Below are 26,625 nucleotides of genomic sequence, written 5' to 3' on the forward strand. Positions count from 1 at the left end.
AAAAGTGGACGCATTATGGGTTTCCTGGATGTCGTCTACATCGCTAAAAAAAAAAATCTAAGGAAGGGAATCCCTCTGCCCTCTTCCACTAGTTTTTTAAATATATAAATCACCCTCTGGATTATTCCCTTTCCTCTCTTCTGACTCTCGTTGTCATTTGGTATGTGCTTGTCTGTTGGGATTTCCCTTCCTGGTTCCATGACCTGCCATGTATGGCCTCTGATTGGTCTGTCTCTAATGTTTTGCCCTAGTCTTAACCAATCGTGACTCATCATAGTAAACAACCAACTAATCATGGATGTTCTTACACCTGCAAGCACGCCATGAAAGGAGAAAGGGGAGGGCTTTTGTAGTCCATGGAGTTTTGAGAAGTGGTAAGCGCGGTAGAACAAGGAACACAACAAATATGCGGTTGTTTGGTCATAAAGGAAATAAATGATATCGATATTATGATATTTTCTTAATTCATATGTTGTTTAAAAATATATCGATATTGTCAGAATAATTAATCTAAAATATCACAAAACTTTGTGTTTCAATGAATTGCCGGCGACCAGACGAAAGCTGTCTTTGATCTTGCCTAGCAAAAGTCTTGTAAAACTCCACTGTGTAAGATGGGAAGTGACATGCAGGTATCGTTTTTTTTGATGTATTGTAATCCACAGGATTACAGATTTTGTCTTGACCTGAGATCTACAAAGCGGCACCTTTCCTTTGAACTGTTTTGTGACCAAAAGCAGTGGCTTTTTTTACAACTCTCTTCCTTTAGAAACAGCTGTTGCCATGTAATCAGGGAAAGTCCAAATAAAAGAGGAGGCGTACAATCTTTCGTCAGAGCGTGGTGGGAGACTTTACAAGAGTACAGCCCAGACGTTTCTCCTCAATTGAGCTACAAACCCTTTTTCCATATGAGTAAGTAAATTGTGTTAGATGTAAATATAAACAGAATACAATTATTTGCAAATCCTTTTCAACCCATATTCAGTTGAATGCACTACAAAGACAAGATATTTGTTGTTCAAACTCATAAACTTTATTTTGTTTTTGCAAATAATAAGTACCTTAGAATTTCATTGCTGCAACACGTGCCAAAGTAGTTGGGAAAGGACATGTTCACCACTGTGTTACATCACTTTTTCTTTTAACAACACTTAATAAACGATTGGGAACTGAGGAAACTAATTGTTGAAGCTTTGAAAGTGCAATACTTTCCCATTCTTGTTTTATGTAGAGCATCAGTCATTCAACAGTCCGGGGTCTCCACAATCGTATTTTATGCTTCATAATCTGCCACACATTTTCCATGGGAGGCCGGTCTGGACTAGAAACCACGCTGCTGTAACACTTGTCTTGCTGAAAGAAGCAGGGGCGTCCATGATAACGTTGCTTGGATGACAACATATGTTGCTCCAAAACCTGTATGGACCTTTCAGCATTAATGGTGCCTTCACATATGTGTAAGTTACCCATGCCTTGGGCACTAATACACCCCCATACCATCACAGATGCGGGCTTTTGAACTTTGAACTTTTGAACCATCCAAATGGTTATTTATCTCTTTGTTCTGGAGGACACCACGTCCTCTGTTTCCAAATATAATTTGAAATGTGGACTCGTCAGACCACAGAACACCTTTCCACTTTGCATCAGTCCATCTTAGGTGAGCTCGGGCCCAGCCAAGCCGGCGGCGTTTCAGGATATTGTTGATAAATTGGTTTGGCTTTGCATAGTAGAGTTTTAACTTGCACTTACAGATGTAGCGACCAACTGTAGTTACTGACAGTGGTTTTATGAAATGTTCCTGAGCCCATGTGGTGATATCCTTTACACACTGATGTCGGTTTTTGAGGCAGTACTGCCCGAGGGATCAAAAGTCCGTAATATCATCACTTATGTGCAGTGATTTCTCCAGATTCTCTGAAGTTTTTGATGATTTTACGGACCGTAGATGGTAAAATCCCTAAATTCCTTGCAATAGCTCGTTGAGAAATGTTGTTCTAAAACTGTTTGACAATTTGCTTACAAAGTGGTGACCCTCGCCCCATCCTTGTTTGTGAATTACTTAGCATTTCACGCCTGTGGAATGTTCCATATAAGTGTTTGATGAGCATTCCTCAACTTAATCAGTATTTATTACCACCTTTCCCAACTTCTTTGTCACGTGTTGCTGGCATCAAATTCTAAAGTTAATGATTATTTGCAAAAAAAAAAAAATGTTTATCAGTTTGAACATCAAATATGTTGTCTTTGTAGCATATTCAACTGAATATGGGTTGCAAATCATTTGCAAATCATTGTATTCCGTTTATATTTACATCTAACACAATTTCCCAACTCATATGAAAACGGGGTTTGTACATTGAATCCTATCTCTGTTTAATTCCTTGCCTCTTTGTCTGTTTCATAGTTATACTCCGGCTTTTAACCTGACAGATATATCTTGCAAACTCGATATATCGCCCAGCTTTACATTCCACCGTATTATTGTTATACAATAGTTATTATGTAAAACTTAGTTTAAAACTTAGTTTTTCTTCTTAAAAGACATGTTAGGTGTTTTAATGGTGCTGTTTTGGGCAGGGGGAAAGCACCAATAAATTGGTTTCAAATAAGTTCACTGGGAGACGTTGAGTTAGTATACATGTGTACTGAGTGAGTTCAGCGGACCGTCACAGAACCATTTAAACTTGTAAGTTGAGGTACCACTATATCATGATAACTAAATGACAGGCAAAACAATGTGAACAATTACACACACTCCTCGTGGAGGTAATTGTTGCACAATAGAGAAGTGGTTGACTAAAAGCTGTCTGATATTTCCAATGTTGGTTACAGTGGTTGATTTAGAATCAAGTACATATTGATGCTGTCAAATGTCAATGTCAGTGTGTCTCTTACTTGTGTCAGGTGGCCAAAAGAAAGCGCCTAATAAGAGTGGCAGTCTCTCAGATGTTTCTTGAACTTTTTCTGTCATTTTTATCAAGTCCCCAGGAACTAAGTGCACACAGCACATTTATTTAAATGTACTGACAAAGTATTCTTCTTAATTAATGTATTTAAAGCATTCACTCTTAATTCTACCTATTCTGTGTAAAAATTTAATTTTTGATGCGGCAATAAAGTCTTTGATCTGCAGCTTCAGCCCCTCCACCACCCATTTTTCTTTCATCCCAGTGGAGCAGACCTCCTTTCCTGACAGCCCATTTTTTACCCCGGACTTTTCTGGGTCGTTTCTCCAGCAAAGAGGCGCTTCCTCTCCCCTATCCCCCCCCCCGCCTCCGTCCCGACTCTGCTTCTGTTGCTTCTCCATAAGTCACATTTTTGACGTCGGCCTGAAGCGGCTTTGTTCGTCATTCGTCTCACTGAGAAAACGGGCCAAGCCGAACGGAGACAAAGGTGGCAAAGCAGAATGTATGTTTTAAATTTCAATCCACTTTTTCTCTCCCCCTCACTGCTCCATTATCTTCTACTGCTTCATCCTGTCGGAATCCTCACCTTTTCCTCAGGCGTTGCATTAACTGTGGATAATGATGATGAGGATGATGAATAAATAAGAAGTGCCCGCTGACTGTTGTTCATCCTGACGCACACTCACACGTCACTCTCGCCCTTATTTAGGTTTAGTGCGACATTAAAGTGTTACTCAACAATTCTGTCCTATACCATATGGATGGGTGCCTTTCACCTGCTACCTGGGTATCGATACTGTTATTCAAAGGTACCAATGTTCAGTAATTTTGTTTCTGTTCAATTGTTGTTTAAAATTTTTCAACATTTAACACTGAGGTGTGCTGTCAAGATATCTTGTTTTCTTACACTTATCCGTCTCATTTGCAAGTGCTGTACTGTATTATATATTGTAGTAGACTTTGTATGCAAGTGCAATTCCAAATTGTTTGATTGTAACATGGATCTCAGTTGTAGTTTACTGCCAAACTTTGAGGTGTTGAAATCTCCAAGTAAAATCACTGATGCTAGCATGTCTATAACAAATCCAACTTAAATTAGCATTGAAAGGTTTTTCTTCACAATTACTTTCTGTACTTTTGGGTGCCTTTTTCTTGCCTTGTTGACATGGAAAATTGTAACAATACCTAGCGAGTCCGATCAGAGTAATTTGACTGCTTGAGCCTTGGCCCTTCTTCCCTCCTTTTTAGTTCAATCAATCAATGTTTATTTATATAGCCCCAAATCACAAATGTCTCAAAGGACTGCACAAATCATTACGACTACAACATCCTCGGAAGAACCCACAAAAGGGCAAGGAAAACTCACACCCAGTGGGCAGGGAGAATTCACATCCAGTGGGACGCCAGTGACAATGCTGACTATGAGAAACCTTGGAGAGGACCTCAGATGTGGGCAACCCCCCCCCCCCCTCTAGGGGACCGAAAGCAATGGATGTCGAGCGGGTCTAACATGATACTGTGAAAGTTCAATCCATAGTGGCTCCAACACAGCCGCGAGAGTTAAGTTCAAGCGGATCCAAGACAGCAGCGAGAGTCCCGTCCACAGGAAACCATCTCAAGCGGAGGCGGATCAGCAGCGTAGAGATGTCTCCAACCGAAACAGGCGAGCGGTCCATCCTGGGTCCCGACGAGCGGTCCATCCTGGGTCTCGACTCTGGACAGCCAGTACTTCATCCATGGTCATCGGACCGGACCCCCTCCACAAGGGAGAGGGGGGCATAGGAGGAAGAAAAGAAGCGGCAGATCAACTGGTCTAAAAAGGAGGTCTATTTAAAGGCTAGAGTATACAGATGAGTTTTAAGGTGAGACTTAAATGCTTCTACTGAGGTAGCATCTCGAACTGTTACCGGGAGGGCATTCCAGAGTACTGGAGCCCGAACGGAAAACGCTCTATAGCCCGCAGACTTTTTTTGGGCTCTAGGAATCACTAATAAGCCGGAGTCTTTTGAACGCAGATTTCTTGCCGGGACATATGGTACAATACAGTCGGCAAGATAGGCTGGAGCTAGACCGTGTAGTATTTTATACGTAAGTAGTAAAACCTTAAAGTCACATCTTAAGTGCACAGGAAGCCAGTGCAGGTGAGCCAGTACAGGCGTAATGTGATCAAACTTTTTTGTTCTTGTAATTGTGAATTGCAACCACTTGATGGAGCATTATTGCCAGCATTTAGATCGCCCGATAAAATTTATGCCAACTATTCCAACTTTTCGATTGTGCAATATTTTAAAAAAAATTACATTTAAGATCATTGCTTCAAATGTGGTGGGAATCGTGCCATTGCTGTCAGTTTGGTAGTGCCTCTCCTTTCACCATTTTGACTATTTTTTGTGGTAGGACTGCACGATTATTAAACATCGAATCGACACCGACACTTTAACTAGTCTGCTTACATAACTGCGAGAGGCACAGATTTTTTTATTTCTCCGCCGTCACCAGCATTTGAATGACAGACAAGGAATTTCTGAGCATTGCGTTAATTTGTGTCTGATTTTAAACAGGGAAACATCTCACTCAGTGCATTGCTCTCAGCACCTGAGCGCGTTGAATTAACAGTGGAATTAATAGAACGCATGAACCCTCTTTTCAATCATTCACAATATTTGTCTTGGTGAGCAGAGAGTGACTCAGTGTGACCGCCCACACAGGAAGCATGAACAGAGAGCCTTGCGACTCGAAACTGAAAAGTTTCGCAAAGTAACAAAAATAGGTGTTATGATCATCTCATATTCTGGTTTTGTTCCGTTTTTGTATTATAGTCTGCCAATGTTTGCCTTAGTTCCTTGTTTAGTCTATTTCCATAGTAGTTTATTAGTTTCACCTGTCCCTAGCTTTTGACTCACACCTGTTTTTCGCTAATCACTGTCCTTATTTAGGCCTGCCCTCTTTGTTCATTCTTTTTCGCATCCTAATTTGCTTTACACGCAACAAGTGACGACTCCTTTATCATGTTTCTACTTGCTAGCTTTCGCGCTATGCTTGTTTACCTCTAGCTCCCATGCTAGTAGTTTTTTGTTTTGCTTTTTGTGCCTAGTACAAGTGTTCCGTTTCTTAGCCTGTTGTTCGTACTAATAAATCATTATTTCTTACTTCCACGCTGTGTTCGGGCCCAACTGCATCCACGAAAGAACAAATCCGGGATCACCATGTCCAGCAATCGTTACAATAGGAGGAAGAAAATATAATTATACAGCCTAATGTTCCATTGAGGTAATATATCAGCTTTGAATCGAATGGGCAATATGAGCCCATCTATACGGACGGACGAGCGATAATGCTGTGTTTATGTGATGCAATAAACAAAAACACGACACCTGATCTAATTTTTCCAACTGGGAAAAACATTTTCAATGTTTGTTCGAATACAATTTTTGCTTACAGAAACAAGAGCCCATTTAATTTTTGTGTTTTTTTATTTAGGATAACCAATTTATTTACCTTCCAATTACATTTAAAATTATTTAAAAAAAACTAAAGTAATGAAAAATAGAAATGTATATCCTTTTAAATGGTTACATGCATTATAGATTGTATATTATGATTATGATTTTTTTTTGTTTAAGAGGATTATGGAGACAAAAGCTCTGAGTCTGCGTATAGCCAAACATTTTTGAAAGTAAATTATTGCATATTGGTATACAAATATAAATATAAAAATGGCAAATCAAATCATGATTGCAGTTTTTGGAGAAAAAAATTGCAATTATGCGTTTTCTTAAAATCGTGTATTCCTAACTTTTAGCACGTATTTTGGCCGCTTTGCGTGCAACATTATTACTTAATCGATCTCAATTAGAAGTGAGCCAATTAAGACATAGTCATAGATAATAAAAAATGTCTCATTAGCACCACTGGTGGTGAAATCTATCAAAATAAGGGTGGTCCCAAAAACGAGGGATTTTTTCAAATTGACTGTGTGTCGGTTTTAAAAGTGCTGCCCCTCTGGTCAACATATGAAATAACAAGTGTGTGTACATCCATCCATTTTCTACCGCTTGTCCCTTTTGAGGTCGTGGGGGGTGCTGGAGCCTATCTCAGCTGCATTCGGGCGGAAGGCGGACTACAGCCTGAACAAGTCGCCACCTCATCAGATAAACAGACAACATTCACACTCATAAGAAATTGAAATGTGCCCCTTTTGGCCAAAATTTATTAAAATATGTATATAGAGACATACTATTATAACTTGAAGTGTTGAAGATTAAAAACCAATTACAAACAAAAAAATGTATAAATAAAAAAATACTAGAAGCTTGCCTTTTTATATTTCCATAGAGTGTATATATAATTAATGTTGTAAATACAAATTTTTATATATCCAGAAAGGGTGGTCCTCAAGAGAAAGGCATTCTTTGGAGGTCTCAAGAAAGTAACAAATAGAAGTGCGCGTGTGTGTGTGTGTGTGTGCGTGCGTGCGTGTGTGTGTGATGATAGACTTTCAAAGTTCCCAAAAAGAAACAGTCTGTGACTGCTAACAAGTCTCTCCCTCCCGCTGTCGTCTTTACACTTCTTTGGATGAAGTCGTGCGCCACTTGTCAGCAGGTGGCAGCGTGGCTTTGTTCCTTGTGAAGACGGCAAAAATAAAAATAGATGTTTCCTCAAAGATTTACGCAGTAAAGGGAACAACGATCTTTGGGGATATTTTTTGACTGATTCACTGACTCACCACACCTGTGCATGACGTGCACTACTCGGTCTACTTTTAGACAGTCAGCTGGAGTTAGCTTCTGCACACATGTTACGATATGACACACTGCATATCACTTCATATCATTCATTATATATTGTTCTCCGAGTTGCATGTATTTATGTTACTGTAGCTATGTGTTATGATATGGCCTAAACCACAAAATTAGTCAGGGTTGTTATTGTATTTGGCTGCAGAGTTAGGACTTTATTTCCACTTTTGGTTGCTACAGTCCGCTTGTATTGGGACTAAGTGGTGATAGCAGTGTTGCCAGTTCCTCAGTGAGTAAAGTAGTTATTGTCTGTCTAAAAAAAACACCAAATTGGCCTAATTTTCCATTTCCTATTTGCATACAATTCGTTCGGATACACGTAACGCCTCTGCGAACGTCTTCTCCAATTTCCGATCAACATTTACATCAATTGGGCCTTCTTCACATTGCAGGTCAATTCCAAATTTTTAATGTCAAGGTGAAAAATTCCGACTTTTTTCAAATACGACCTTGGCCTCTTTTGTATGTGTTAACGATCGAGTCTCATTTATTCGACCAATACATCATCAAAGGAACTCACGTCAATGTTTCACCACTCCTGTCTGCGACTGCTCGCCCACCTGCTCTTTGGACTAGACATCGAAGCCAATGTCCCACAAACTGTGAGAGCTAAAATACTTGCTTTTTTTCTTAATGTTTTATGCGCAGGAATACGGTTCAGAAAATGTTGACTTTGATTGCACAAAATCCTTGAAATCACCACAATTGCACCATGTTTAAAGTCAAAGATAAAGTAACACTGATAGTCACAACCTAATTATACTCTGATAAAGTACGACACATGGAGTGACAATGTATGAAACAATTAAACAAATCCACATTTGAAAAGGTTTTAATAGGAGGAGGGGTGTTTTTCGGCAAACAACTCGCTAGTATTAATATACAAACTGTGGCTTTTAACAAGAGGTGGTTAAGTATTACAATTGTCATTTCCACTAGTAAACACATTTATTGCACTCAGAAACAAAGTGCATGCCATTCACACTATGCATTTTGAAGAGTACTGACTGAAGTTTTTCATTCAAGACACATCCCCACTTGTCTTTGTCATGCTCATTACTCCAAACCTGCAGGAATGGAGTTCAGTATATGAGTTGCTCTTCTGGTGTTCTGGTATGTTTCTCTTAGGTTTAATGCAGTTCACTTATATATTCCATATGTATTCCACATGTATTCCTCTAGATGTCATTGATATGTGGTTATACACTAAGACCATGTGGCCCAATGACATCAGCACATACATGATGATTGACGCTGTCAAACGCACAAGCAGTAACCTGAATCTGCCAGTGTCTCATCCCATGCGTACGATGCAAATAGACCACTTCTAGGTCAGACAAGTCTGCGTGGGTAACAGAAATCTTCATGTCTATTTATTTATTTACACATTTGAATTCCAGCATGTATTTATGCTATGTTGTCATTTGGAAGAAAATGTAATTGTGTGGCATGATCTCACTGATTGGCTGACTGACAAATATTGCTAATATCAAAAAGACATTCATGTATGCTGCAAAAAAAATATATTAATATATATTATAATAATATAATATGCCAGTATAAATGATATACTGTAGATATAATATGTAAATATTACATATATGTTATATTTTATATTGCTACTATAGTACATTTTAGTCTACTTTGTACCTTTTGTTTTTGCCCTCTTTGTGTGCAAATGTGTGCATTATCCTTTCCATCCTTGTCATTTCCATCCTTTGTAACTGAGTTACTGTGTGGAACAATTTCCCTTTCGGATCTGTAAAGTTTGTCTAAGTATAATTAGAAATAAATTAATTGCAATTTTCTTTATTTGAACAGGGTTTATTAAAGCAACTGAACTGATAAATGTTACCACTAATAAGTAGTATTATATATATAAAATAAACCACAACCCCTAATAAAAGACAAAGCTAATATAAATATCAACTTTAACAAGTGCCTTCCATGTAATGCAAGTATAAATCTTATATATCTAAATCAGGGATGTCAAACGTACAGCCCGCGGGTTGCAATAGGCCCGCAAACAGGTTTTTTCGGCCCGCGTGATAAGTTTGCCAAGTACAAAAATTAGAAAGTTGTTTTTTTTCAATGAGGTTTCTCATAGTCATCATTGTCACCAACGTCCCACTGGGTGTGACTTTTCCTTGCCCTTATGTGGGCTCTACCGAGGATGTCGTTGTGGTTTGTGCAGTCCTTTGAGACACTAGTGATTTAGGGCTATATAAAAATTGATTGATGGATTGATTGAATGCACAGCTAATACACTCCCTGGACATGAAATTGATGCAGCAAAGATGACACATTTTTTATTGATTGGTCCAATCGCGTTGCTAAATAATGGTACCAAAATATGAGAGAAAGTTGGTAATAGTATACAGTACAATGATAAACATATGGGCAAACCAATAGCTCTTTGACAGTGTCAATCAAAGCGGGCTGTTGTTATCTTTGGAAGAATGTATTTATTAATTTATTTTTTATATGTTTTTTTAGAGGGTATTTCTTTAAAACCTCTAAAGGCCTTAGTGGCCACATGCGTCGACAGAACCTTTTAGCTCTCATTTTCCAAATTGTGTACACTACTGAATTGGGGGTCTTATGCCGACATGGACACTTATACTGCTATCTGGTGGGGTCAGAAGAGTATAACATACAATGGAATTTGGAAAAAAAAAGTGTCAAAATAAAAATTTGCATGTCACTACACATGAAGTACATGTCTGTATACTTATGGACTAAAAGTACATCATATTAAAACATGATTTTTAGTTTTTATTCTAATTAGGGTCCAATAAGCCTAAATAGCGAAGAGAAATAAAAAAAGCATGTCAACAAACATCTTTGGCCTTAAGAGGTTTTAAGGGACATCATTTTTCTGAACAAACACTGTCAGGGCCATTGTATTAAAAAAAAAAATCTTTCTTATTTTAAAAGTTTTATTTTATAAAAAAAAATGTATTTGCAGATGACTAAAAGGGGACCTATTATAATTTAATGTATGTTTAAATCATATCCTTGTGGCATAGGTTAAGAACCTTTTTGACCTCGGGGCCCAACTTTTCCACTACAGAGGGGCCTGGGACACACTCAAATATTAACACTGAATTTGTAATCTTACTCTTGATTTTAATCATAATCAATAATTAAATCTAACCGTCTTGCCGTTTTCAACCTTGTCAAATTATATGAAACCAGGTGTTAATCACAAAGATTAAAATGTATTTAATACATAAGCCTTAAGCAAAAAAAAAAAGTGCTAACCAAATATATTGCATAAGAAGAGACTCAAAAAAACTACAGGGACTTATTCAATATTGTGCTGAAATACATAAACTAAAATAAATAATGAATGTGAATAACTAAACTGTCAAAAAAACTAAAGTGCAATTAAAAATACAGTTTCACCACTTTAATCATCATGTTTGCGCTTAAGACATTTCTCTCTGACTTTAGTTTGTTTGTTTTTGTCACTAATGCCAAAAGTAGAGGAAACGTGTATTACAACTAAAGACCGCTGCGGCCCATACAAACCACAGCTGAGAAACAGGTACTTTGTGGTGGCTCTAATCACTGCTCTAAATAATACTTATTTGACATGCGTTGGTTTAGACTTGGTTCCACAGCCACTAGTTTTTTGAGTCTGTATGCAAGATATTCGTTTTTGGAGGAGTTCCCAAGTTTCAAATGAAACCACGTCCCACCCTCTCCAAAAGTATCATCATTTATATTTTGAAAATATTTAAATATATACATTTCTTGAAGTTGTCACCGCTTTTTTTTTCCCAAACACAGTCAAAAATAAAATTTGTTACTGGTATATACTGTATATTCACCCGGCCACAACAGTAGATAGATAGATAGATAGATAGATAGATAGATAGATAGATAGATAGATAGATAGATAGATAGATAGATAGATAGATAGATAGATAGATAGATAGATGGATAGATAGTACTTTATTGATTCCTTCAGGAGAGTTACTTCAGGAAAATTAAAATTCCAGCAGCAGTGTACAGAGTTGAGATCAATTTAAAAAAAAAAAAAAAAAGTAAAAAGTAAATAATGGGGGTTTAAATGGAAACAAAATAGAGAAATATTACAATAAGAATGAAAAATAAAAAGCAACAATGGGAATAAACTTATAACAGTAAAATAAGAATATAACAAGAGAAAGTAGGCAGTAGTGACCATGTTATGAAAACATATTGCACTGTTATTGTTTTGCATCCCCTGTCATCCTTGTACCCCCCACCCCCCGCCCTAGAGAGGAGTTGTACAGTCTAATGGCGTGTGGGACAAAGGAGTTTCTGAGTCTATTAGTCCTGCACTTGGGATGAAGCAGTCTAGCACTGAACAGGCTCTTCTGGCTACTGATAACGCTATGCAGAGGGTGACTGGCATCATCCAGGATGCTCACTAGTTTGTCCACAGTCCTCTTCTCTGCCACCGTCACCAGTGAGTCCAGTCTCATTCCCATTGTAGAACCGGCCCGCCTGATCAGTTTCTCAGTAGGTACACCTGCTTAAAAATAATACTTTATCCTACCTGTTTTTGTGTTTCCTTATAGCCTAAGGAAGATGGGGAGAAGCTACTACAACTCCGACTAAGCACTTTACTTACAATCTAAATAAATACGTCCTCCTCGCTGTGATGCCACAAAGTAGCCACACTTCAAAACCATGTGAACAGAGGCCTCAAAAACTGCATGCAAGCTTACACTCAATGCATGAACCACATGATTTGATACTTTAGCATTGTTTAAGACAAGTATCTAACATTGTATTAACATTATTAATTCGTAATAGACAAATTTCATCACAGCTCCCCTTTACGAACCACAACATAAATGGTGATAGTGGACCATTGAACAACAATTTACCCTGAACTGAACCAAAGGGGCAAGCACGGTGGCACAGGGGTTCCCTCCGTGTACTCCGGCTTCGTCCCACCTCCAAAGACATGCACCTCGGGATAGGTTGATTGGCAAAACTAAATTGGCCGTAGTCTGTGAATGTGAGTGTGAATGTTGTCTGTCTATCTGTGTTGGCCTTGCGATGAAGTGGCGACTTGTCCAGGGTGTACCCAGATCTCTGCCCGAATGCAGCCCCTTAGACCCGAAAGTCACAAGCGGTAGAAAATGGATGGATGTATGAACTGAAGTGAAAACCATGTCACAAAAATGTACTAAAATCCAAGCCTTGGATTTTGTGAACCATTCCTAACAGTTCCATTTTAATGTGTTTATGAGCAAAGGTGCACAGGTGAGTCTATTTGTGGGGGTCTACATTTATTTGTGGCATTCCAATGCATTTATGTAAAAAACAGATTGATGTCCAGGAAGAGCTGAACATTTTGATGTGCTCAGAATCAGCTGAGTAGTTGAGCGACAACAATGGGGTGACATTTTGGTGCGGATTAACGCACATATTTGTGTGAATTACAAATTAATAATTTATTGATACCAAATTCAAGTCTGGCCAGAAGCAAATATCATCCCTGACGAAAAAACTTTGCTCTGCATTTTCATCTGCATATTTAGTCTCCTCCGGAAACTTCACTTGATTTACAGCGGCATAAAAATGACGTTTTAAATCTTTTCAAGGTCAGCCCAGTTATAGAGGACTTTTCTGTACTTTCAGTGGATAACGAGGGCCGGAAGCTGAAAGGCGCCATCCAGAGGAGCACGGAGACAGGTCTGGCCGTAGAGATGCCCAGCAAGACGGTCCGCCAGGCCAGTCACGAGTCCATCGAGGACAGCGTGAACAGCTATGGCTCGGAGGGCAAGTGAGTGTCGCGGACAGTATTGTTTAGTTTGGTATTTTTTTATTTTTTTTTGCGATTAGGGGTTTAACCACATGCCGTAATCATGGTTTGATACCTCTGCCACCAAACTGAAAAATTTCCGTACAAATACATGAAAGGTTACACTCTCTGTAGCGGCGACATCTCCAGAGCCATCCACACACAAAGAGGCAAAGAGCTTATGCCATCAGCAAAACTAGTATAGTACTATGACACGCACACACACGCACACACACTCGATCGGAACATTTGCCAACCTGGCGACCAGCGAAGTCCTGCAGTTACGTAACAAGACGGAGCAGAGCTGCTGATGGGTGCTGGGAGGCTTTAAAATCTCACAGAGGGGGGCCAAAATCAGAAGAGGATGATTGCATCACACGCACACACACACGCACACACACACACACATACACACGCACACTGTGTTTTGTACCCATATTCATCTTCTTCTCTCCATGCACAGCTGAGATATTTTATTTACGAATCGGCACTTACAGATTTCATTTGGAAAACAAGGAAGGAGGAAGTGTGATGAATACTTTATTCTACATGCAGGCTTAGGGCGGGAAAGGTGCGGCTTGGGACAAGCACTGAAGAATAATTGTAATTTCTCTTTGAACAAAACAAAATAAGAAAACAAAGACTGACCTTTTTTAGTGTCACAAACGTGTGTTTCCGCCGCAGCGCAGAAGGGTGAGAAAGTGGTGTGTCATGATCTGGCAGCTCTGCTGTCGCCTGTGTTCTTTTTGTTGCTGTACCTGGTTTTTGGGTCACGGGGCAGAGCCACCTGCGCGCACCCCTGATACTTAATTACTCCTGAGTACTTTAGCTCTCCAGGCTATTCACTCGGCTAGCTTCATTACATTATGATAGCACGTACAAACATGCATGAAAACACTCCAACAGACATCACATATCGGACAGTTTGGTTAGTAAGAATTGTTTTATTTATATTGTAAAACTTACAAACATTGCTTGGAGTGATGAATGAAGAATCCACACAAGTTTGAACGCTATGGACGATTAGAAGACGGAACAGTATTTGCACGTCCAGTTCAAAGCATTTAAAAACAGCAGGAAACACTAGTCCAGGGGTCCCCAAACTTTTTGACTCGGGGGCCGCATTTTGATTTATATATATATATATATATATATATATATATATATATATATATATATATATATATATATATATATATATAAATATCTATATATATATATATATATATATATATATATATATATATATATATATGTATATATGTATATATATATTGTCACGCCTATGGTTCATGTTTGGTTTTGGTCATGCTATGTTTAGTTTTTTGGACATTTAGTTCTATTTTGCATTTCCTTGTTTGTTTTGTTACCATGCCAACTGATTTAGTTTTCATCTGTCATGTCTGATCATGAGTTTTGTATGGCCATACTGCCCTGAGCATCCCCAATCTCATCAGTCTCAAAGTTAAGCAGTGTCTGGCCTGGTTAGTACTTGGATGGGAGACTGCCTAGGAATACCGGGATCTTTGGACTCTAAGTTCCTTTTTTTTTCACTCCCTCTTTTGTTACCATGACAACCAATCAGTTCACCTGTCTTGTCTCACACCTGTTTTCACTTATCATGTTCATTATTTAACCCACAGTTACCAGGTAGTCAGTCTGGCGACATCACCTCCTTCACAACCTCGATTATCTGCTTCATGCCTTGCTATGCTGTTCATTTTGACCACGTAAGTTTTTGTCATTCATGCCATAGCACAAGTGTTTTGTTTCATGTTTATAGTTTATAGCCTTTGTGCTAGTCTTTTGTTTCATAGCCCAAGTTTTGTACCTCCATTGTGAGCGCTTTTTGTTTGTTCCTGTTTTTAGTTTTTGAGTAAATAAATTAAATATGTACCTACCTTCACGCCGTTTCCACTCCATTCGCTTCGCACCTCGGGAAAAAAACCCAAGACCAAGTCCAAGCCTGGCATATATACGTATATAGGGCTTCACGGTGGCAGAGGGGTTAGTGCATGTGTCTCACGATACGAAGCTCCTGAGTAGTCCTTGATTAAATCCCGGGCTCGGGATCTTTCTGTGTGGAGTTTGCATGTCCTCCCCGTGAATGCGTGGGTTCCCTCCGGGTACTCCGGCTTCCTCCCACTTCCAAAGACATGCACCTGGGGATAGGTTGATTGGCAACACTAAATTGGCCCTAGTGTGTGAATGTGAGTGTGAATGTTGTCTGTCTATCTGTGTTGGCCCTGCGATGAGGTGGCGACTTTTCCAGGTTGTACACCGCCTTCCGCTCGATTGTAGCTGAGATAGGCACCAGCGCCCCCCGTCATCCCAAAGGGAATATGTGGTAGAAATGGATGGACGGATCGATGGATGAAAATATTTTCTTCCTGAAATATTCATTTTCTGTGTTAGTACACATTATTTTACAGTACTTAAAATTCTAACTGCTTCTTATGTTTCTTTTTTAACCATAAGAGATTTGAGATTTAAAAAACTCCACAATCTGCGTCATCGCTTGTCGTTTGCCAAAGCACTGGTGAGAAACACTGATGTAATAAGTCATTAAAGAATACAAATAATAAATGACGATTTGAAAGTGCTGTTTGGTAAATGTTAACTTAAGATAAAAGTTTTGTGATATTTAGAACACCAATGATACTTTGTCTGCTGCTGAATTAAGTTTGTGATGACAAGCAAATAACAAAAAAACTTTGAGAAAAAAAAAAGTTGTTTTCTTAACCACCTAAAAGAAGCGAAACCGTGGCCTTAAAACCGAGGTACAGACCGTAGCGTGGGTTACCTGTTCTGTCTGGGGTACTCCCTGTTAAATGGTCAATCATAGATATGAACAAAAGGACAGTTGTCAGCTGTTAGCATGTAACCTTTATCAAACATGGCAGAAATGTATGTTATAAGATGCTGCAACAATAGACAGTAGGGCTTCAAAAGTACAGTAAATATAATTTTTTATAAAAAATGAAAAAAAAAAAGAAATTAATCGAGATCGAACAATACGAAAAAATGAATCGTGATAATTTTTTGGCCTCATGGCCCAGCCCTACAAATACATCAAAATCATTCATGTCGATCTTTAGATGCAAATGTAGATGCATAGGGTACTTTTATTTTTGTTCTTTAAGACTGAAGGGCTCAAGACGTTAGACGTGACCATCCTCCAAGTGAACATAAGCCAGTTCATTTTTGACATCTGCCTACGTTCCCAAATACATTTTTTTCCCTGCCCGAGATAAAGACGCAAGTGTTCACTGACGCACATTTGTGACTGACTCCATGTAGGAGGAAAGCGCTTGCCTGTTTGTTAGTTTATGCCACAGAATCCTTGTCTTTTAACAGGAACAAGAAGGTGTTGTTGTGCTCACATAACGGCCATCTTGGCCTCCATCTACACCCGCTCAGCGTTTAAATGCTTCTTTCCATTTTTTTTATTTTGTCTAACCTTTTATAAATTCATTAATACTTCAAATGTCCTAAAATGAGCCCATTAGGTCAGTAAGCACACTTTTGAACCCATTTACTAATCTAGTGCTTTAATAGTTTTATTACAATTCTAATGTTCTTATGGTAGAAAAAAATCTGGAAAATATTACTATCAGGCTTTTAGTGTGCTATCTCGTTATTATAGTTTGTATTTTTGCACTTTTGTGTCTCATTTGCATTCAGTTAAATTGGTACTAATTATGTTGTTGTAGTCAGGAAGTAGTCTACTGCCATTTATCGGAATGTGTCAATCTTGGTGTCTGTTGAGCACTGCAAAATGTTTGGCTGTAAGTATTATACTTATAACATTACTATCTGTTTGTTTTTAATGTACATCTTACTTGTGTATTTGATTGTCCAATTAGGTTGTGTTTAATCCGCCCTATAAAATTGTCTATGCTGAATATTAGCTCAAGGCTAATCCAATGTAAATTAGCGTCAAGCAACTGCATTTGTTTTAATGCATTTCTTTTCATTTGGAGTTTTAACGGTACATTATTTTGTATCTAATGTAAGTTTTATGGACATAATTTTCTTTGTTTGTCCAGTTTTGCAGAGCTTGAAGTATGAACTTTTAAAATGACCTCAACTGGAGTCTTTATAGACAACCTGTTTATCTTTCTGTGCTCGCAAAAATATACATTTAGCCTTAAAATGTCTATGGAAAGCCTGTCAAACACTTATAAAAAGCTTTTCAATAACTTTTACTTATTTATAAGTATATATACAGTCGTGGTCAAAAGTTTACATACACTTGCAGCGAACATAATGTCATGGCTGTCTTAAATTTCCAATAATTTCTACAAGTCTTATTTTTTTGTGATATTGATTGCAGCACATACTTGTTGGTCACAAAAAACCTTCATGAAGTTAGGTTCTTTTATGAATTTATTATGAGTCTACTGAAATTGTGACCAAATCTGCTAAGTCAAAAGTATACATACAGCAATGTTAATATTTGGTTACATGTCCCTTGGCAAGTTTCACTGCAATAAGGCGCTTTTGGTAGCCATCCACAAGCTTCTGGTTGAAATTCTGACCACTCCTCTTGACTAAATGTGTTGGTTCTCTGACATGGAATTGTTTCTTCAGCATTGTCCACACGTTTAAGTCAAGACTTTCGGAAGGCCATTGTAAAACCTTTATTCTAGCCTGATTTAGCCATTCTTTTACCACTTTTGACGTGTTTGGGGTCATTGTCCTGTTGGAACACCCAACTGCGCCCAAAACAGGAGTTTTTGTGTAAAAATAGACAGTTTTATGTCTTCTGCAGCTCCTCTACCACACAGGATGCCCAATGGGTCAATCCTTGCCCCAACCCTCTTTGCGTCTTACCTCTCCCCCTTGGTTCTATTTTTAGGAAGTATGGTATTGCATTTCATTTTTATGCCGATGATTGCCAGATCTATTTTCCCATGGCACAAAATAACACAGTTCGTCTCATTGACTGCCTGCACGACATCAAAGCCTGGCTTTCAGCTAACTTCCTGAGTCTAAATGAAGACAAAACAGAAGTCATGTTGTGCGGTCCAAGTCGCTCTCCATCCCTCAACGTTGACCTCGGCACTCTGACCCCGTATCTCAGCGACTGTGTCACAAACCTGGTGGTAAAGTTCGACTCAGATTTTAAATTTGAAAAACAAATCAGCAGCGTTTTTAAAAAAAGCTTTTATCAATTACGCCAAATAGCGAAAGTGAAACCGCTTCTATCAGGACATGATCTCGATAAATTAATTCACGCCTTTATCTCGAATCGTTTAGACTACTGCAATGCCCTGTATGTAGGCATTAGCCGGGCCTCCCTCACCCGCCTGCAGCTCGCGCAGAACTCTGCTGCTCGTCTGGTAACACAGACCCGCAGACGTGAGCACATCACCCCGATATTAGCGGCCCTTCACTGGCTCCCTGTGCGTTATCGAATCAATTTTAAAACTTCTATTTGCTTTTAAATGTCTAAACAACCTCGCGCCAACATATCTCTCCGACCTCCTTCAGCCTTACTGCCCTACTCGATCCCTAAGATCAGCCGATCAACTTCTACTGAGGGTCCCTGAGACAAAGCTGAAGCTTAGAGGTGACAGAGCTTTCGCTGCTGCTGCTTTCAAGCTCTGGAACGACCTACCTCTGAGTGTTAGACAAGCCTCCTCTCTTCCTGTTTTTAAATATATCTTAAAAACATACTTTTATTTCTTGGCTTTTAACTCTAAGTGATATCCATCCTGAAATGGTGCCCCATTATTCACCTGCTGTGAACCTGTTTTTATGTTTTATTTTTTTATTTTTTTATCATGTTCTGTTTGTGTTGTGTTGTTTGCTCGGTCTTCGTATTGTTACGTTGTGGACGCATCTTGGATGCGCGAGGAGTTTCCCCTCTCGATGCTAAAGACTGGAGCAGGCAGGAATGGAGGTAGGAGCAAGTTTTAATTTCAATAACCAAAGTAACACTTGTACAAACGGAAAGAAAAGGTTTGCCAACACACGGAAAGCTAAATGCTAAGACTAGCAACAGGCAGAGTTCAAAGTCCCAGGTACAGAAGCGCAAGCTGAGCGCACGGAGGGTAAGCTACGAATTAGCAGGCTGAATGCAAAAAATGAACAAACAACGCAACTGTTGCATAGAGCAAACGAACCGACCAGGAATAACTAAGGTAGCAGGTGGTCTTAAATACAACACAAACAATTCAAAACAGGTGTGTGTAGTGAGTCCGTGCAAGAGGCGTAATTAGGTTGCCATGGTAACAATACAAAACAAGGAAGTGTTAGCAACGGGATCGGCAGAGTGCAAAACATGATCAAAACATAGGACAATACAATAAGGACATAAACATGCTAGAGATGTGTTATCCGGAAGCCGGATCACAACACCTATTATCTTTTAACCTGCCCATTGTACAGCACTTTGGCTACCCCTGTGGTACATTTTAAATGTGCTTTATAAATAAAGTTGATTTGATTTGAAGACCCAACATCCGAGCTAATGATTTTAGATTGTCCTGAAGAATTTGTAGGTAATCCACCTTTTTCAGTGTCCCATTTACTCTCTGTAAAGCACCAGTTCCATTGGCAGCAAAACAGGCCCAGAGCATAATACTACCACCACCATGCTTGACGGTCGGCATGGTGTTCCTGGGATTAAAGGCCTCACCTTTTCTCCTCCAAACATATTGCTGGGTAACATATGTTGTTTCATCTGACATCAAATGAACAAAGAAAAGACCTTCTGGAGGAAAGTTATTTGGTTCCATTCAAAATAAATTTGTGGTACTAAGCACAAATCATGCTGAGTTACATTCAAAATTCAATAAGTAGCATAAAGTATGTTACATCACACATCTTTGACATTAATTTGTATTTTGAAGAAGAAAAAACACAACAAATGTTGGGCCCAATTTGGTCCGAGTTATTTTTGGTCAATACTAATTGATATACATAAAATGTTTAATTTTGTACACAGCATATCTATGACAAGGAACTGACCAATTGACCCTTCATTGTTCCAGTAGTTAATGGATTGCAATCAAATATCCATTTTGAGTGTTCATATTTAAACTGATCTGCCTTCAAGTGTCGCAAAAAACAAAAAACAGTCAGAATCTTCTTGGATGTGCACTCAAAATGTAAATTTTTTGACGAACGCCCACTTGCTCAGTTTAAGTGTAGTGTCCTGGTTGCAGGAAATAATCGTAAAAAAGTGGATAAAGTGTGACCTTAGAGATGCGTGATTAATCGCCGGTTTACTGTACGTCCGGCATTATTTTTCTGTGAAACTGCAGCGTAATCCCGACAGCTGCGTTCTAATCTAAAACCCAACATTTTATCACCCTGTAATACCCACGGGGCTAATGTTGCAATATTACACACACACATTTGGGTAAATATATAGCACATACACTCTGACCTCATTAGAACTTGCTGGAATTAATGTCATTGACGTGCACTACATGCCTCATGCGGGCTGCAGAGCACATGATGTAACAAAGCAAATGAATGCATATTAAAGTGACCTGAGAAAAGATGCTAATCTTTGCATGAACTACTAATCTTCGCTAAGTGGTTTTGTGTGCAGAGACTGTAAATTATTCACTAATGACTGCCAAACCGCTCTGCGCTTAATTAAGTGCCAGTCGGAGTGCCTGTGACCGTTGGAATAGTCTCGTAAATATTCCAAAACATTTTCCCTTCGTTCAGCACGGAACCTGGGTGATTAAAATGTAGAGGTTTAGAGTCCGATCTACCGAAGGTATGCACTTAATAAAACCTGTGCAAACTTGATAGCGCACGCAAAGCTGATCTACTGAACTGGTTCGCTGAAGATTGTGTCGCTTAAATCAGTGGTTCTCAACCTTTTTTCAGTGATGTACCCCCTGTTTACATTTTTTTTTTTAATTCAAGTACCCCCCAATCAGAGCAAAGCATTTTTTGTTGAAAAAAAAAGATAAAGAAGTAAAATACAGCACTATGTCATCACTTTCTGATTTATTAAATTGTATAACAGTGCAAAATATTGCTCATTTGTAGTGGTCTTTCTTGAACTATTTGGAAAAAAATAAATAAAGATAAATAAAAACTTGTTGAAAAATAAACAAGTGATTTAATTAAAAATAAAGATTTTTGCACATAGAAGTAATCATCAACCTAAAGTGCCCTCTTTCGGCATTGTAATAGAGATCCATCTGGATTCATGAACTTAATTCTAAACATTTCTTCACAAAAAAAGAAATCTTTAACATCAATATTTATGGAACATGACCACAAAAAAATCCAGCCGTCAACACTAAATATTGCATTGTTGCATTTCTTTTCACAGTTTATGAACTTACATTCATATTTTGTTGAAGTATTATTCAATAAATATATTTATAAAGGTTTTTTGAATTGTTGCCATTTTTAGAGTATTTTTAAAAGATCTCACGTACCCCTTGGCATACCTTCAAGTACCCCCAGGGATACGCGTACCCCCATTTGAGAACCAGTGGCTTAAATCATAGGAATAAGGAGCACAATCCATTTAGTGTATTTGTCTTCACCAATAGGCATAATACATGCTCATCATCAGAACGGCTACAATATTGGGAGGAAAAGATGCAAATATAATTTTTCAGCACTTGTAGTGTGATCTATCATGGCTAAAACTGCTCTGCGAAGCCATTTTGAAATTGAATACGTCTGAAATACAAAATACAAAGCCAGTGAAGTTGGCACCTTGTGTAATTCGTAAAGAAAAACAGAAAACCATGATTTGCAAATCTTTTTCAACTTATATTCAATTGAATAAACTGTAAACTACAATATACTTAATGTTCAAACTGAGAAACCAATTTTTTTTCTTGCAAAAAAATCATTAACTTAGAATTTAATGGGAGCAACACTTTGCAAAAAAAAGTTTTTACCACTGTGTTACATGGCCTTTCCTTTTAACAACACTTAGTAAACGTTTGGGAACTGAGGAGACCAATTTTTTAAGGTTTCCAGGTGGAATTATTTTCCATTCTTGCTTGATGTACAGCTTAAGTTGTTCAACGGTCCGGGTCTCAGTTGTAGTATTTTAGGCCATATTGCGCCATACATTTACAATAAGAGACAGGTTTGGGCTACAGGGAGGCCAGTCTAGTACCCGCACACTTTTACTATAAAGCCACGCTGTTGTAAAAAAAAGTGGCATGGCATTGTCTGAGCAGGGGCGTCTGTGATAATGTTGCTTGGATGGCAACATATTTTGCTCTAAAACCTGTTTGTAACTTTCAGCATTAACGGTGCCTTCACAGATGTGTAAGTTACCCATGCCTTGGGCACTAATACACCCCCATACCATCACAGATGCTGGCCTTTGAACTTTGCACCTATAACAATCTGGATGGTTCTTTTCCTCCTTGTTACGGAGGACACAACGTCCACAGTTGTCCAAAACTATTTGAAATGTGGACTCGTCAGACCACGGAACACGTTTACACTTTGCATCAGTCCATCTTAGATGAGGTCGGGCCCGGCGTTTCTGGGTGTCGTTGATAAATGGCTTTCGCTTTGCATAGTAGTTTTGACTTTTACTTACACATGTAGCGACAAACTGTAGTTACTGACAGTGGTTTTCTGAAGTGTTCCTGAGCCCATGTGGTGATATCCTTCACACACCGATGTTGGTTTTGATGCAATACGGCCTGAAGGATCCAAGGTCACAGGCAGGCAGCTTTGCTGCTTATGTGCAGTGATTTTTCCAGATTCTCAACCTTTTGATGATATTACAGACCATAAATGGTGAAATCCCTAAATTCCTTGCAATAGCTGGTTGAGAAATGTTGTTCTTAAACAATTTGCCCAGGCATTTTTTCACAAAGTGGTGACCGTCGCCCCATCCTTTTTTGAGAATGACTGAGCATTTCATGGAAGCTGCTTTTATACCCTATCATGGCACCCACCTGTTCTCAATTAGCCTGTTCACCTGTGGGATGTTCCAAATAAGTGTTTGATGAGCATTGTTCAACTTTTTCAGTCGTTTTAGGCACTTGTGCCAGATTTTTTGAAACACGTTGCAGGCATCAAATTCCAAAATAGCTAATATTTCCCAAAAAACTAAGTTTGCGTTAAATATCTTGTCTTTGCAGTCTATTCAATTGAATATAGGTTCAAAATGATTTTTAGATTATTGTATTCTGTTTTTATTTACTATTTACACAACTTGCCAACTTCACTGGTTTTGGGTTTTGTATATGTGCAAACTGACACCGACACAGACACACACAGCCGTGTGTCTGTAAGCAAGGAGGAGATCTCGCTGCAAAGGCAGAAGATGGACGAAGTATCCTTAGTCCTACGTGTGTGTCAGCATAATTGGACTGTTGGACTTAACAAATCCTGCGACCCCAAAAGGGACAAGCGGTAGAAAATGGATGGAAGGATGGATGGAATTAAAAAATATTAGACATATCGTCTATTCGGCAAATATTTTTTATGATTTTATAGCTGTTAGATGACTTAAGAAGTTGATGCATTTTGATGTCTGCTGGAATTTTTTTTTTTAGATGCGGTCACATTTTCATTCAGGAAATGTGTTATTATAATATGTTTTTGATTTGAAAAATGTCATACAAAAAGCATTTTTTTTGGCGTTTGGATTAATCCAGACACATGAATTTTGTGATGGTTCAAAGCCTTCCTGCAGAGCGCGTGTCAGCAACAAAAGTAGTTTTTGTTGTCTCCATTGTGATTCTATATTGCAGAAAAGGTGTTACAGATTATAAATGTGTGCTACTCGTTCAACAATATTGCACACAGGATGATTAGCATAATTACCTGAATGTGAAGGGAAGTGAGTGTTTCCATGGCCACAGCCAGTAGTACACACAAAAACCTCATTTCATTAAGGCGGTCTGCACCACTTTTCAAAATGTACACACAGTCTTAGTAGATCACATGAAACACGCCCACTAATAGTACCCCCACACGCAACTTTATATTATGCACACGCTGTTCAGCACTTGGAATTTGGATTTTGGTAAATCAGGCCATGCAGCACGATGGGACAGGGGTTAGTGCATGTGCCTCACGATACGAAGCTCCTGAGTAGTCCTTGATTAAATCCCGGGCTCGTGATCTTTCTCTGTGGCGTTTGCATGTTCTCCCCGTGAATGCGTGGGTTCCCTATGGGTACGCCGGCTTCCTCCCACCTCCAAAGACATGCACCTGGGGATAGGTTGATCGGCAACACTAAATTGGCCCTAGTGGGTGAATGTGAGTGTGAATGTTGTCTGTCTATCTGTGTTGGCTCTGGGATGAGGTGACGACTTGTCCAGGGTGTACACCGCCTTCTGCCTGAATGCAGTTGAGGTAGGCTCAAGCACCCCCCGCTACCACGAAAGGGTTAAGCGGTAGAAAATGGATGGATGGATGGACAATGCACACGCTGTGGTGTGGATCTACGTACAACAATGTGTGACCATCTGTTTTTTGTGTCTCTCTGCAGTCTCAACTACAGTGGCGTGTGTCTGGCATCCGACGCCCAGTTTAGCGACTTCCTAGACGGTATGGGGCCGGCCCAGTTTGTCGGCCGACAGACGCTCGCAACAACATCAATGGGTAGGAGACCAAATGAGCTTTTAGTCTACTGACAGCTAGTTTGTCTACACCAGGGGTCGGGAACCTTTTAGGCTGAGAGAGCCAAGAATCCAAATATTTTAAAATGTATTTCTGTAAGAGCCATATAATATTTTTTTCAACAGCGAACACAACTAAACGCGTGCATTTTTAAGTAAGACCAACATTTCTAGAGTATAATAGGTATCTTATTCTTTGTAATAACATTGTTATTCTGAAGCTAACTGTGGAGGGGGCGTGGCCTGCAGCGAAGCAGGGTGTTGCCAGGACTGGCCTTGAAATCAGCGACAGGTGCGTAAATGGCCCACCTGGGCCTTGTTATCTATTCACCTGTCGCTCTGTTTATAAGCAGCAGCTAGGAGGAGAGACAGGGTTGGGGCTGGAGCCAGAGTGCGAGCGAGAACGAAAGAGAAAAAGACAATTGCTGGAAAGCAACTGAGAGACTTACTGAAAAATAAAAAGATATTGTAACCTGGAAACAGGCTCTCATGTCGTGCTTGATGGTCTGAAGAACCCCCAGGAGGGCAAGCCCTAAACTAACCAATAATAAATACATCTCTTCTTACTCTTAATGCAACTTCTTGAACAAATGCGGAAGAAAAAGGATGGATGGATTGAAATGCATGAGCATGTTTTATATTTTGAGCGTTATTTTTAACACTTTGATTACAAGTGGAATTATTCATTACTTATTGTGTTAAGCAGTGTCAGCTCAGATTGATCCGAGAGCCAGATGCAGTCATCAAAAGATCCACATCTGGCTCGCGAGCCATAGGTTCCCTACCCCTGGTCTACACTGTAGGTCATGTGTTGTGTCTCAATTACTTCCAAGTGTAAGTGCCGAAGTGGCCAAATTGAGCCATTGTTTTTTGGGCGCATAAGTGTGTTCACACCAAGATCTACGGAAAAAAAAAAAGTCACACATTGTGTTCTATCCTGTAGGTGTTACTCCCATTAACATGAAGTACTTTTGTGTTTTCTGCTAGCGTTCTCAAGGACAGACTGTAAGTGGGTCACTCTTTTCCCCGGCAGACAGTCAGTGTCCTTGGCTGATCAATACTGATAGAACCCGGTCCAGTCCACTTTTATGTAAAATCAGAGAACCTCTAATAGCCTGCAGGTCATTTTGGCTATAATAATGTCCGAAAACGGAATGAAACATGTTTTATTTTGGGACTAGCAAAGTACATCGCAGTCCCTTTTTCTCGGTTTATGTGAGCTTAGAAGACATCACGTTTATGTATAGACACTGGACATGTACTGTAGAGTAAATTAGAGATTCAGTCACTGAAATCCTAACAAATAGAATTACTGTAGTCACACGCATAAGCTGATTTATTGCAGCATGTCAACACTTACAGATGGAGAGCTGTATCAAGTAGGGATGTTTGCAATGGAGGTTTTATGCTGATAGTGATCATCCATGAGTGAGAAATGCCTATACCAGTCACGTCTACTTTATTAACTGTAGGGCTGGACAATTATTAGCATTTTTAATTTTGATTTTGATGATGTTTTTTGC

General features: G+C 39.1%; 1 protein-coding gene across 1 annotated transcript in view; it reads left to right on the plus strand.

The window, feature by feature from the left end:
* Positions 1-26,625, plus strand: part of rims4 (regulating synaptic membrane exocytosis 4) — a 59,694-nt gene that overhangs the window by 18,766 nt on the left and 14,303 nt on the right. The window contains exons 2-3 of the mRNA XM_061874418.1: positions 13,352-13,496; positions 24,973-25,085. Coding sequence (XP_061730402.1) covers positions 13,352-13,496; positions 24,973-25,085 — 258 coding nt within the window. The remainder of the gene's footprint in view (positions 1-13,351; positions 13,497-24,972; positions 25,086-26,625) is intronic.

The sequence above is a fragment of the Nerophis ophidion genome, linkage group LG16 (genome assembly GCF_033978795.1).
Source record: "Nerophis ophidion isolate RoL-2023_Sa linkage group LG16, RoL_Noph_v1.0, whole genome shotgun sequence".
Lineage (NCBI taxonomy): Eukaryota > Metazoa > Chordata > Actinopteri > Syngnathiformes > Syngnathidae > Nerophis > Nerophis ophidion.